At 42.5% G+C, this 12,636-nt stretch overlaps 1 protein-coding gene across 1 annotated transcript in view; it reads left to right on the plus strand.

The window, feature by feature from the left end:
• Window positions 1–12,636, plus strand: part of PRDM6 (PR/SET domain 6) — a 104,796-nt gene that overhangs the window by 58,986 nt on the left and 33,174 nt on the right. Inside the window, exon 3 of the mRNA XM_066618149.1 lies at window positions 11,974–12,101. Within this exon, the coding sequence (XP_066474246.1) occupies window positions 11,974–12,101 (128 nt within the window). The remainder of the gene's footprint in view (window positions 1–11,973; window positions 12,102–12,636) is intronic.

Below are 12,636 nucleotides of genomic sequence, written 5' to 3' on the forward strand. Positions count from 1 at the left end.
AATCCATGTTGGGGAGAGGAAGCATGTAGCAAAATGGTGATTGGGAGGTAAAGCCAGTTACAAAAAGATGACCTGTAGCATAATTTACATTTCTTAGCTGGTTTTACACACACACCCCTCAGTAGTGCATGCTACTTAGTATTCTTCCTATACTCCATGCAATGCTTTGCTGAGATTTGAACCTGGGAACTGGGGAGAACCCAAGAGGCAGGGCTTAGTGTGCCCAAGATTCAGGATTGACTTAGGGCCCAATCTTAAGCCGGCTCACCGCTGGTGTGCACTGTCACAAATGTGCTGTAAGGCACATTTTTGGGCCCTGGCACTGGTGCTCCTCTCCTGCTAGCTCAGCACTGGCCAGTGCTGGGTTAGCAGCGGGCAAGTGCCAGAGCTCCGCTGCTTGGTGGTCGTGTGGACCGCTGAGCAGCAGACAGGTAGGTGGAGGTGTGAAGGGAGGTGGGGAGGAGGCATTCTGGGGAGGGAGGGGAGTGGGCAAGGAGGAGGTGTGCTGGGGGAGGGAGTGGGGCAGGAGGGAGGTGGGAATGGTGAAGCTTTGCTCCACAGGATCCAGAGCCTCCATGTCAGGCTGGCCACCCTACACAGAGGCTTTTGATTCTACACCAACCTTTGGGTTGCCGTAGAATTGAGTAGCTTCATTGTGGGGCTACTCACTTTACCCAGGGGAAGGGGTTGAATGGCTTCTTCTCCTGAGGAGCTGTCAGCAGCTACCTGGAGTGTGCAGGATGCAACAGCAGCCATTTTTGGCCCCACTGCAGCCCCGCGCATCCGGCAGCTCAGGATTGGGCTACCCAATCTTTGTTGCACTACTGATATCTCTGGAGTGACCTTTTGCCTGCAGCTTACCTGGAACACCTCTGATTTGGTTTTTAATGTTGGCCTTATATCAGTGTGTGTGCCTTTCTTTCCTGCCTCTTCCCCAGAGGCAGCTGGTCGGTCACTGTGAGAAACAAGATACTAGACTAGGTGGGCCTTGATCCGATCCAGCAGGACTCTTCTCTTGTTCTTATGTAATGTGACAAGCCCAAGGGCAGCTGTTTCAATCTGCTTTTCATATTCTCAGACAAATTACAGGATAGAAGTTTTAGCAGAGTCTATTTAACAGTGACCTTCATTCATATGAGTAAATATTGAAGTAAAAAGGAATGAGAGAAAACTTGCATACAAGGAGAACTGGAACCTGTTGTGTCTCGTCCATCTCAATAGATGGGAAAACACTGCAATGATGTGGCCTATCCTTAATTTACAGTATACACAACCTCTGACAGGAGTTTTTATAACTCTAAAAATTGCACTTAATAAATATGAGAAGATACAGGTTTTCTTGATTACTTAAACCTAAATGTTTACTCAAGCTTTCATGAGAAGTTTGTCTTAATTTAAACAGAACTGGGTTCTGTTGAACTGAAGCCATTTTTTTGATGTGGACTCAAGCACACATGAAACAGTCTTAATAACATCCAAACGCATTTCATTTGTAAACGAAGTCTGCGCAGGCTTCACTTCATGGTTTGGTTCCTGTAATCAGGACTCAAGTGAAATTGGTTTCTCTTAGGTAGAATATATCTAAAGGGCTTGATATTTCATTTCATGTAACGTGAAATTCTTCCAAACAGTTTCTGGTTTAGATATATTCTTTTAGAAACCCAACACGAACATCCACACAAGAGAAACATATGTAAATATTTGTAGTACAATTCATGACTATAAAGGATTACTTGTATTTTCCTTTTTGGTGTTGATGTTATACACTGGTGTTGGACACACTGTGGATATCGTTGCTGAGAAGAAGGGGAAAAAAAGATAGGTTTGAAACACAGCCTGAAAGGTGGCACTTGGCCAGGACACTGAAAAATGGCAAACATGTCACATTTTAACAGCTGGATGCAGAAATATTTCTCTTTAATTTGGAAGGATAAAATTTTTTTCACAGCAGGGCATTCTCAAAAGACTACAAGATCAAAGAGGGTGGGTCTTTCCAGTCAAACATCATCTGGCTCCAGGATAGAGTGAAATGAATGAACTGTCAGGCTTTCTTTTTTCCTAGTGTATATGCTTTGCCAAGTAAAAAGTAAAAGGTTCAGTGGCTTGTTCTGATCACAGACCAAATCCTGATAATAGAAAGCTAATTCCCCAAAGTCTTCCTCTGATCAGTTGACAAGGGATGTCTGAAGAAGACCCGGGATTGATTGATGGTCCACTTTGTATTGATGGCCTTTGCTACTCTTAGAGATAAGTGAGATACACCAAAAGTTGAATAACTCAGGAGGGCTCCTGTGACTGGAGCTTGCTGTAATCTAAAATTTTAATCTGCACAGAAACAAAAGCATGGATCTGAAGAAACTTTACATAATGTTTACCACTTCATGGACTAAATTCACACTGATAGGGGAAAAAATCAATTCACAATTAAACACTGGGAATGTTTAGGGAATGTGGACTCTTCAGTGACCTTTAAAATGGCAACTGCAGTTTGTAAAAAAAGGGAAGCATATTTAAAAGTTAGCTGTAAATGGAAACATTATTTGTGCTGATTTTCTAGTCCCAAAATATAATGAATGTGAAAAATTGCAGCGCTACAGGCGTTTATCAGTATGAAAATATAGTTCCAGCTTTTACAACCATTACTCATTTGTTTTATGGGGAATCTCAGGCATAGTTTATCATAGACTTTATTACTTGAACTTTTAATCATCATCTTGGGAACTTTACATTCCAGCCATTGCTAAACACTCAAAATGTTTTTAAAGTGCTTTGTTTTAGAACACTCACACAAGGAACTTAAGTGAATTTAGAAGAAATATAATTTAGTTCTTTGATGACTTTGTCTTGGATGACTAGAAACATGAATGCCTTTTTAAAAATTGGCTTAAAAAGATTTGAAATTCTATTATAGCAAAGCAAAAGACACCTAGGTATCTCTGGATGGATGATCTATTTTATTACTTAAATTACTTTTATTACTTAAATTGTAGCAGACTTTAGGTATCCTTATATTTCAGAGTAGAAGTAATCATTTAAAATTTCTAAGCTACTAAAAAATATTTACAGTATTTAAAAAGTTTTGATTATTCTTAGTTGATGGCAGCTTGATATGAGAGCTGGGCGGCCCAACCCTAACCCTGGCAGTGCCACCTGGTACAGTGGTGCCAAAATGGCTACCACTGCACCCAGCAACACTACTGAAGCTGCCGGAAATCTCCTCGGCGGAAGGGAATTTTCGCCTCCTTCCCCCAGGGAAAGCCCCAAGCTCTGCAGTGGGGCTTCTCAAGTCTGCACTGCTATTTTGCCGGCGCAGACTTGAGAGCCTCAAAAAAAGTCAGGTTTTGCAGACTGACACGGAGGATAGGTTACTGCAGAGCAGAGTTCATCCAGTCCCATCCCTTCCCACCCTGGTTTCTCCCTCCCCCCACTCCACCCTCCCCTGTTCCATTCTGACTACTCCCCACCTCCCCCCGCCCTGAAACTATTCACCTCTGGCCAGCGCTGCTGGAGTGCCAGCCAGCCCTCCATATGGCACTGGTGCTGAACTGGAGACAGGTACTAGAAGAAGTAGGGTTGTGGAGAGAAACTCATAAGAGACTGCCCAGGCCCCGGCGAAGCTAGTTGGCGGTGGCCAGCTAACTACTCCAGGGTCTCCAATGTCTATGTACTCATTCAAAGAGGATGGGAAACAAACAGGATGAATTTGAAATTCTAATGTGGGAAGGCAAATATGAACTGATAGGTATCAGAGAAACATAATAGGGTGAGTCTCATGAGTGAATATAGTACTTGGTGTGTATAATGTGTTCAGAACCGGAATAGATTCAACAGAGAAGCAGGGCAAATTGCATTATATGTAAAGGATGTATTCACCTGTACAGTAATCAAGGAATCTGAGCATAGAAATCCAGCTGAATGTGTCTGGGTAAGAATAAAGAGAGAGAGAATTAAGAGCAATACCATCGTGGGAGCCTTTTATAGACCACCTGGCCAAGCAGAAGTCATGGACAATGCTATCAACAGTGATTACTTAAGGACATCCATCTTAATACTTAGGTGTTCCTAATACTATAATACTTTAAACAAAGTGACTTGTAACAGTCTACAGGGACTTTATTAACAGCCTGTGCTGTTAAAACTTCCTGAAACATTTGAATCTGGCTATTAGAGGAGATAAAATACTGGGCTACATAGTCATTCATTTGGCCCAACGTGGCTATATTTTTATTCTTATTTAATACTTGCAATGCAATGACAGTATAGAGGGGTGTGTAGAAAAGTTTAATTAAAATATACTTACTTTGGATTAGCTAGTTGTTGATGTAGTCAATCTACATGCACAGCAGGTGTGATGAAGAAGATCTGTGATCAAATCTCCTGATATCTCTTTTTCTTTATTTCAATGAAGCCATGTGAGGCTGCCCAAGTGATCAAGAAGTTACCCTGTAGAAGAAGCATAAACCTGAGAGGAAATATTTTAACACTACCCCCAATGCTATCTGCCTGATCAAAGTAGCACCTTGATTGCAGTTGCTCTGAAGTAAATAAAAAGAGTCATGAATCTCCCAACATCATGTCCATTTTAGTCACAATGAAAAGAATGGTTATGTGAACTTACTGTAAGTAAAAAACACAGCTTTCCGAAAAAATAAACGATTGCCTTGATCCAGCAGTTTGTTCTAGATAGGGATGCTCAGATCCACATTCAAAATTCTCCACTGTGTCAGAGTTGAGCAGTCCATTTGAAATGGATGTGACAAGTTTGCAATTCTGTATATGCAACTGTTTGAGCTGTAATGAATGGGGCAGCCCAGGCACATGGGTGTATCATAGCAATCAAGAGGCTTTGAATAGGGAATAACTTCTGATTTCTAGAGAATTACACCTTTTTTGGAAGAATGTTTTTTTTCTAGGAGTAAAGATTAGATGATGATGATGATAATAATAATAATAATAATACAGGTATTTCTATACCGCCTTTCTTGGTCCTCAGATTTCTCCTTAGACTTTATTCAAGGCGGTTTACATAGACAGGCAAATTTAAATCCCCGTAGGGATTTTTACAATTTGAAAGAAGTTTTCTATCTTTCAAGAAACCACAACATTCAGATGTTTCTTTCTTGATCTGGTTGCACATTCTGGCCTCCGTCCTCCCACGCTCAGAGGAGATGGAATAACTCGTCTCAGCTTGTCAGCTGCTTCAAGGTCGCATGGTGCTGGTGGCCTCGAACTGGCGACCTTTGGATGTTATCTTCAGGCAAATGGAGGCTCAACCCTCTAGACCAGACCTCCTGCCCAGTTAAAGTTAAACTTTTTAACTTTAAAAAGTTAAACAGACTGCAAGGCCACAATCCAATACATACATTCCTGGGAGTAAACCCCACTGAACAGAATGAAACTTATTTTTCAGGAGACATGCATAGGATTGTGCTGTAATTTTATTTTTTAACTCCTGGGTTCTTTTCTAGCGGGAACAAGATCTTATTGTTTAGTTGTTGTTTTTTAAGTGCCATGTTAATTTGATGATTATTTTGTGCTTGAGGGTGCATTTCCAGTGAGAGAGTAATGCGCCCAAATCCAATCCCCCTCCCCCACTGGCGAATCTAGCATTGTGCTGACCAAGGTTGCTTTCCAGCTGTTGTAAAGTAGCCTCTGCCAATGAATGCAGTGGGTCTGCTGGCAGGGAGGCCACCGCAGCTTCCTACACCCGTGGACCCATAGACACCTACTGGAACAGGCGAGGAGGGAGTCGAACAAGGCAGGAAGGTCAGAATGAGGGAGGGATGGGCAGAATGGGGCAGAGATAAGTCTGGGAGGAGGGGGGATCAGACCTAGGAGGGAGGCGGGATCGGCGGCAGTGGTGCACCCCTTTCAAGGGTCTGATCCTTTTCACATTCTCTCTCTCTCTCTCTCTCTCTCTCTCTCTGTCCATGCACACAAACACACACACAAAATATTTATTTTGATCATATGTATGTTTATATGTGGAGCAAGACATGTGGGGGGATGCATGGTGCAAGAGGTGCATTGTTCTTTGCAAGGTAACAGCCAAGTCAAGATGAAAACAATGATACTGTCCAGCTAGGAAAGCAAGGAAGATCTTTGTCTTTGGGGCCAGTACGATAATGAAGTTTAAGTGAACTCTTTGAATCCGGGAAGTCTTAGTAAGAATCTGTTTTCCTTTATTTTGAATGTTGCCTCTTCTGCCTTTAGTACAGAATTTGTTTCTTGGTTTTTCTCTTGTTCCTTTTAATCCCCAATAAACCTTTGACTTTGCTGTGATTAAAACTGACCTGCCTTGTGTTTCAACCCAAAAAAGTGCCTGGTCTCCCACCTCTGATGCCTTGCTCAGCCTTGTGCACTACCTAAAGAAGACTTGACTGTGTGTATGATTGTATGGGGAGGTATGGATGAGAGGGGGAGAGAAGCAAAGCAAGGAGGGGGGATCAGGATGCTCCCTCTCCTCCCTCTTCAAGAAAGTCAGCATAGGGGCTTGTGGTGGACAGATGGATGCCCAGATGAGTGAAGGGGTGGTAATGTGACTCTGGCCCCATAGTGCAGGTGACAGTGGTACCTGTTTCACATGTATGGTAGTGGCATGTTGTATATGTGATTCTGATGTTCTCTCATGGCGGGTAGAAGTATCAGGTTTCCTAGAGAGGGACGCGATCCATCTCGGTGCTACATTAGAGATCATCACAACCTAGGAACAACATGGATTACATTGCATGGATTACATTGCATGAAATGTTAAAAGGTTTAATCATTATAAGAGGCCTCTTTGTTGCTTGAGGCGTCTCGATGTTTTATTGCACTCTTGTCATTTCAGTCTCCTCATATTTATGTAACGTAGTAATTTAGGATATTTTCAACATACTGTAAATAGTTTGCAAACTTCGTATTAGAAGCATGCTATTAACAATGGGTTATAATGACAATATAGTGAGAACTATAACAATCACATCTCACAATATTTACTCTAAAAGCATGAGTGCTGTGAAGTGATGAAATTAACTGGCACAGTGTTCATGAAGGCACCAGGCCTATATTCATCTATTCACATTTAATTTAGAAAGAGTTTTAAGAATATGTAATTGGATACAAAATTCTAGCCTAAACATTTAATATACAACTGTCAGCCAATTACATAATGGCTTTTGTTGTTGTTATTAGTTATGTTGTGTTTATGCATGAACTGATTAAATTAGCTGTACAAGATTCTCTGTAGAGAATAGCATTTTCTGTAGTTTGGCTCAGTGTCAAAGTACATGTGATGTCTGAAATCCATGATTGGATCTTCTGGTCTTTTAAGAAAATGTCAGAACTGGCACTTTGAGCACAGTTCTGACCAAAAATTAATTAGGTGGTTAAGGTTGGTTAGGTCAGGCACTAGCTCTTGACCCACATTCATCAGAGAGCCCCCCTAGCCAGGACAACCCCTGAAACCTCAGTAATGGTGTTTGTGGTAGCTCTAGAACTGTCAACCTGAACTGGCTTAAAGTCTCCAGGAATCAATCTCAATGTCCTGATGACTGCTGAAAGCAATCCTGGAGATTGAACTCCAGGAATTTCAAACATTATGACATGTTGGGGGGGGGGGGAATCCAGGAATGGCTTCATTCAGAGTTGGCAAGCCTAGGGAGCATCCAGTAGACCATCAAGGCAAGGATGAGCAACCTGGCACCAGCAATGGTAAAGGACTGGGGGGAAAGCTCATGGGGAAAAGGTTAAATACTCCCTTTCCTAATACCTCTGGTTCAGTCAAAATTGGAGTGCCTAATTCAATGTCTTAAAGCAGGGGTGTCCAAAGTTTTTGGCAGGAGGGCCACATTGTCTCTCTGACACTGTGTCCGGGGGCCGGGGGTAAAAAAGAATGAATTTACATTTAAAATTTGAATAAATTTACATAAGCTTACATAAATGAATACATTAAAGATGAACTTATATGAATGAATGAATGAAGGTCTTGCAATAGCTCAAGGCCTATAAAAGGACTTGTACAAAGCAAGGCTGGCCTTTCCTTTCCTGCTGCTACTGCATCACAGACGTGAAACAACAAGCGATGGAGGGAGCCCTCAACCCACAGCTCACACGAGAGGTCAAACAGTTGCCCTCATGCTGACAGCAGTTGTGTCGGGCCAGTGTGGGCTCCAACAAATCTCCAGAGGGCCAGAGGCTCATTGGAGACTGGGGACTCCCTGAGGGCCACATTGAGAGGCCTCGAGGGCCGCAAGTGGCCCCAGGGCCGGGGTTTGGGCACCCCTGTCTTAAAGGAAAGAAGTGTTGGGAAATCTGACTACGTATCTAACAGCGCAGCCTTCTCCCAGATGATGCAGCTACGCCAAAAGTGGGTGCATTTTATCCAGTGGGGAATGGGTGGATCAGAAGGCTTCGGCAGAGAAAGGGGATTTAAATTCCATCACCCCTGCATAAGCTTCCCATTCAACCATGGGTCTCTTTGAACATGCACTAGCAATTTAGCTAACACAAGTCCAAGAAGAAAAAAGGAGTTGGGGAGGCTGCAGAAGAAGCGGTTAGATCCAGTGCACGCCATCAATGCTGGATCCACTCGCTCCCACAGCCTCCCCACTCTCCTTTATGCCTCCTTCCCAGCCCAGCTTTTTGTTAGTTCTCTGCTCAGGCATAGCCAGAGGCAGAGCAAACAAACTGGTTCAAGGAAAGTTGAAAGCAGTTGAGTCAGCTGAATGACACAGCACCTGTGCCTGCCACACCCTAATTAGATGTGGAGGCCCAGATTGGCTGCTCTGCCCACTTAAGCCACAGTCTGCAACTCCACCAGTGCAGTGGGTATAAACTGTGAAACTGCTGCTGGAGACTTTGACTGGGAATGATTGTAGAATACTGTTTATGACCTTGGACTGACTGTGACTGTGACTGTGACTGTGACTTTGCTTGTGGATACTGGACTTGAACAAGGTAACATTGGACTGCTATATTATATGTGAATGACCTGGACTGCTTTGACTCTTCTCTGTATGACTCCATAACTCAAATACATCAGCTAATTCAAGACTCTGCTGTGTCTGCAAATTTATATGTGCCCTGCCCTCCAAACAGGACATACCCAGGTTGCTACTCAACACTTTTTCCCCCTCCCTGCCCACGTTCTGCATAATAAGCACACCAAACAGGCTGCAAATTATTTTACCAGCCCATCTATCTGTATCAATATATTACAAGAAGCTTTAAAAGTAAATCTCTGCCTAATTACATGAACGGAATTAACCACCCTGGCAGTGGGGTGGAGTGGGCAAATTACCAGCTGCACGACTGACTAAAATCATTGATTGGTCTTAACTGTACAGAACAATAGCTAATAGTCTGTTTGTCCCATGAGGTCATAAAAGGTTGCCCTGCTGCAAGCTCTGTCCATTTAACTTTCAGCTGGAAGTGAACCACAACAGGGGCTCTTCTGCTGTGGTGCCCTAAACGTTTTAATGGTAAGGGCAGTTCAGCAGTGGAACAGATTGCTGATGGAGGTGGTGGATTCTTCCTAACTGGAGATCTTTAAGCAGAGGTTTAATGTGCACCTGCTGGTGATGCAATAGGAGGATTTTCTTCTATAGGCAGAGGATTGGATGACTTTGTAGGTCCCTTCCAACTCTATGATTCTAGGGTTTTATTTGGGTCATGAAACTTCACCTTATTCATTCCGTATGCTGATTTTGGGGTTAGCTGGTCATCTAGCCAAGAGTAAGTTGTTTTTTGTGTGCATACTTTGATCAGTTCAACTGAAGGGAATGATTTACATTGCTTTCTTTCAGGAAGAAGAGCAATTTTAGTTCCTTCCAGGCATAATCAATGAATGCTAAAGACTTATGTCCTTTCTTCCCTCATTTTTTTCTTTGTTTAACTAATTCCCTAGAGAACCAAAAGCATGTGAAATAATCATGTGAGTCACAAAAAGAAAGTATTAAACATTTGCAACCCTCTTAAAGGTTTGATTCTTTAACCTTGGTAAAAGAACAAAGCTCAAAAGAAAAGGTGTTAGATAAAAATATAGTACCCTTTAAACTGTGGTTCTCTTACCTCAATAAAACATGTCATATTTAGAGAAAAAAACAACTTTACATTGAATGAGTTCATTGCTCATTCCTGAAAAAACCAAGAATCTTGTACATTAGAAGGATTTAAAAACAATGGTTCCCCATTCACATCATTAATTTAGAAACATTATTAGAAACATAATATATTCATAATATTAGAAACATTAAAAAATCTTGATTGCTTATTGTATATGAAGCCTTTTCTAGAGACTAATGTCTTGTAAATGTTCTTTGTATCACCAAATTCTTAAGTTAAAAAATGTTATGTTAAAAAGCATATGGTACTACGCATATAGTAACTGAATAGCCCAATCCTAACCTACACTGGCACAGCAGCTCCAAGTGGTCTACGCAGTATCCAGTGCAGGTTAGGAGCAGGCTGGGGGGGGGGGTCTTCTCAAGATAAGGGAGCATTTTTAAGGGTAAAGGCACAAATCGTAGAAGGCCAGTTTAAAGTCACCAGATCCAGGACACAATTACCAGGATTTAAAGTCACCCATTTAAAGTCACCAGGATTAGGACACAATGGAGGCCTCCTCCACCAATCCAGCCCCCTCCCGGGCCTGATCTGCCCTCCCCACCCAGAAACAGCTCCTCCCTACCCAGAAAGAGCCCCTCCCCGCCTTTATTCCACTCTCCTGCAGCCCCTACACCATTCAATGTGTCACTCATCTCCACCTGGTACTGTCAGTGGAGATACAGTGCTGGCGGATGGTGCAAGCCTTCCCACCGGCATTGTCTGCTCACAAGTTGTTGCAGACATGCTTTATGGCACTTTTGGAATGGCTAGCACCAGCCTAGGGACAGCTGCGATGACACTAGCAATGGATTGTGCTCTAAACATCAATGAAAATGGCTAGTACTACAAACTAAGGAGGGGGGGAGTCCAGGGGTATCCTCTGGGTAGGGGAAAAAGTATTCCCTTACCTGGAATAAGGGCTCTTGGTCTGGGTGGAGGGATGTCTTCTTGGACCTGCACCAGCTACGTAGCTGACTTCCTCACTGAAAGCGATTGCATGGGCAGTAAGGAAGTGCTGCATGGTGTGCCGTTGGAGCACCTTTTACAGCTGATTCTAGTGTGTGATGCACACCACCAGTGGGGTGACATGCACAGGACTGGAGGCCAGGATAGGTAGATTCTTTTTGTATCTGCTACATCAATGAAAATGGCTACTACTGTTGACCAAGCCTGTTCTCCACATTTTGTATTTGTGCCTCTGGGGTGTTGTTTTTTTTTTCTAATTTACATGTAGGGCTTCATATTTGCCTCACTGAACATCATCTTGTCGGTATGGGCCCAATGATTGAGCCTGTTGAGATCCTTTTGAATCCTGATTCTGCTTTCCAACATGATATCTCTCTTCCCCCAGCTATGTGTTATCTGCAGATTTGATACATACCCCTTTCCCCTCCCTAATCGAGGTCATTTATCCCTAACACTCACTATTCTGTGCAACTCAATTTGGAAAATATTTGGTGACAGTGAAAGTTGTTTGTGCAACTGAAATTTGAGATTCAGATACTTGCTCAGAGACTTGTAACTCTTGTCCAGTCCTTCTACTGAAATTCTTGCATCAAGAGTTTTTATTTGTTTATCTGACAGTTCATTATTTAAGGTCAGCCTGTCAAAATAGGTTAAATATTCTTTGGGAAACATGGTTGTATCTTTGATGTACCAAAAGGATGTTAAATATAGGAAAGATTGGCTTGATAAGAGAAGCAGGATAAACTCCCATCACTAAAAATATTTCTTGTTTATTCCATTTGAGTTTCTAAGAGCATCAATAAGCTGTGAAATCTCATTGCAATAAATTTCTGGAACAGGCACACACAACCACCAGCAGAACAGTGAAAATGATTGCTGATGATTCATTCTAACTACTTGACCTTCTGACCTCTTTTACAGATATACGACCAAGATGGGACACTACAGCACTTTATTGATGGTGGGGAACCCAGTAAGTCAAGTTGGATGAGGTATATTCGATGTGCAAGGCACTGCGGGGAGCAGAACTTAACAGTAGTTCAGTACAGGTAAAGTATGTTCAATCTCTGAATATCTCAGGTTGCAATCCTATCCACACTTGCCTGGAATAAGCCCCATTTACTATAATGGGACTTACTTCCTAGTAGATATGGATAGATTGGGCTCACAGTTTGTTTGCTTTGATAAAAGTTTTGTCAGAGATATGCGTATCAAAAATATTCTATCATCAGATCATATATGAGTAAAAAGACATCAGCAGAGATTTTGTAATGACTTATTTATTGTAGCAAGCAATTGGAGTTATACACACGAAGAAGATGGGCAATCTCTTAGTTTTAGTTTTTAGTTATTAAGGAGCTGAACTTTCTGTACATAGGATAAGTGGCTGGACAGAACCACCTAAGAAGTGCCCACAAAGCACATGTTCTGCAGGCTCCGGCTGCTGTAAAATCTGTGTAAAGCACTTTGTGGCAGTGCAGGTTGCTGGCGTGCCAGCTGGAAGCTCAGGACCTTTTTGAATGTGTCAGCAGAGTAACAGAAACAAATGTCCCCTTACCCCGAGGAGACCTCCAGCAGCCAAAG

The sequence above is a fragment of the Tiliqua scincoides genome, chromosome 2, assembly GCF_035046505.1.
Source record: "Tiliqua scincoides isolate rTilSci1 chromosome 2, rTilSci1.hap2, whole genome shotgun sequence".
NCBI classification, from domain to species: Eukaryota; Metazoa; Chordata; class Lepidosauria; order Squamata; family Scincidae; genus Tiliqua; species Tiliqua scincoides.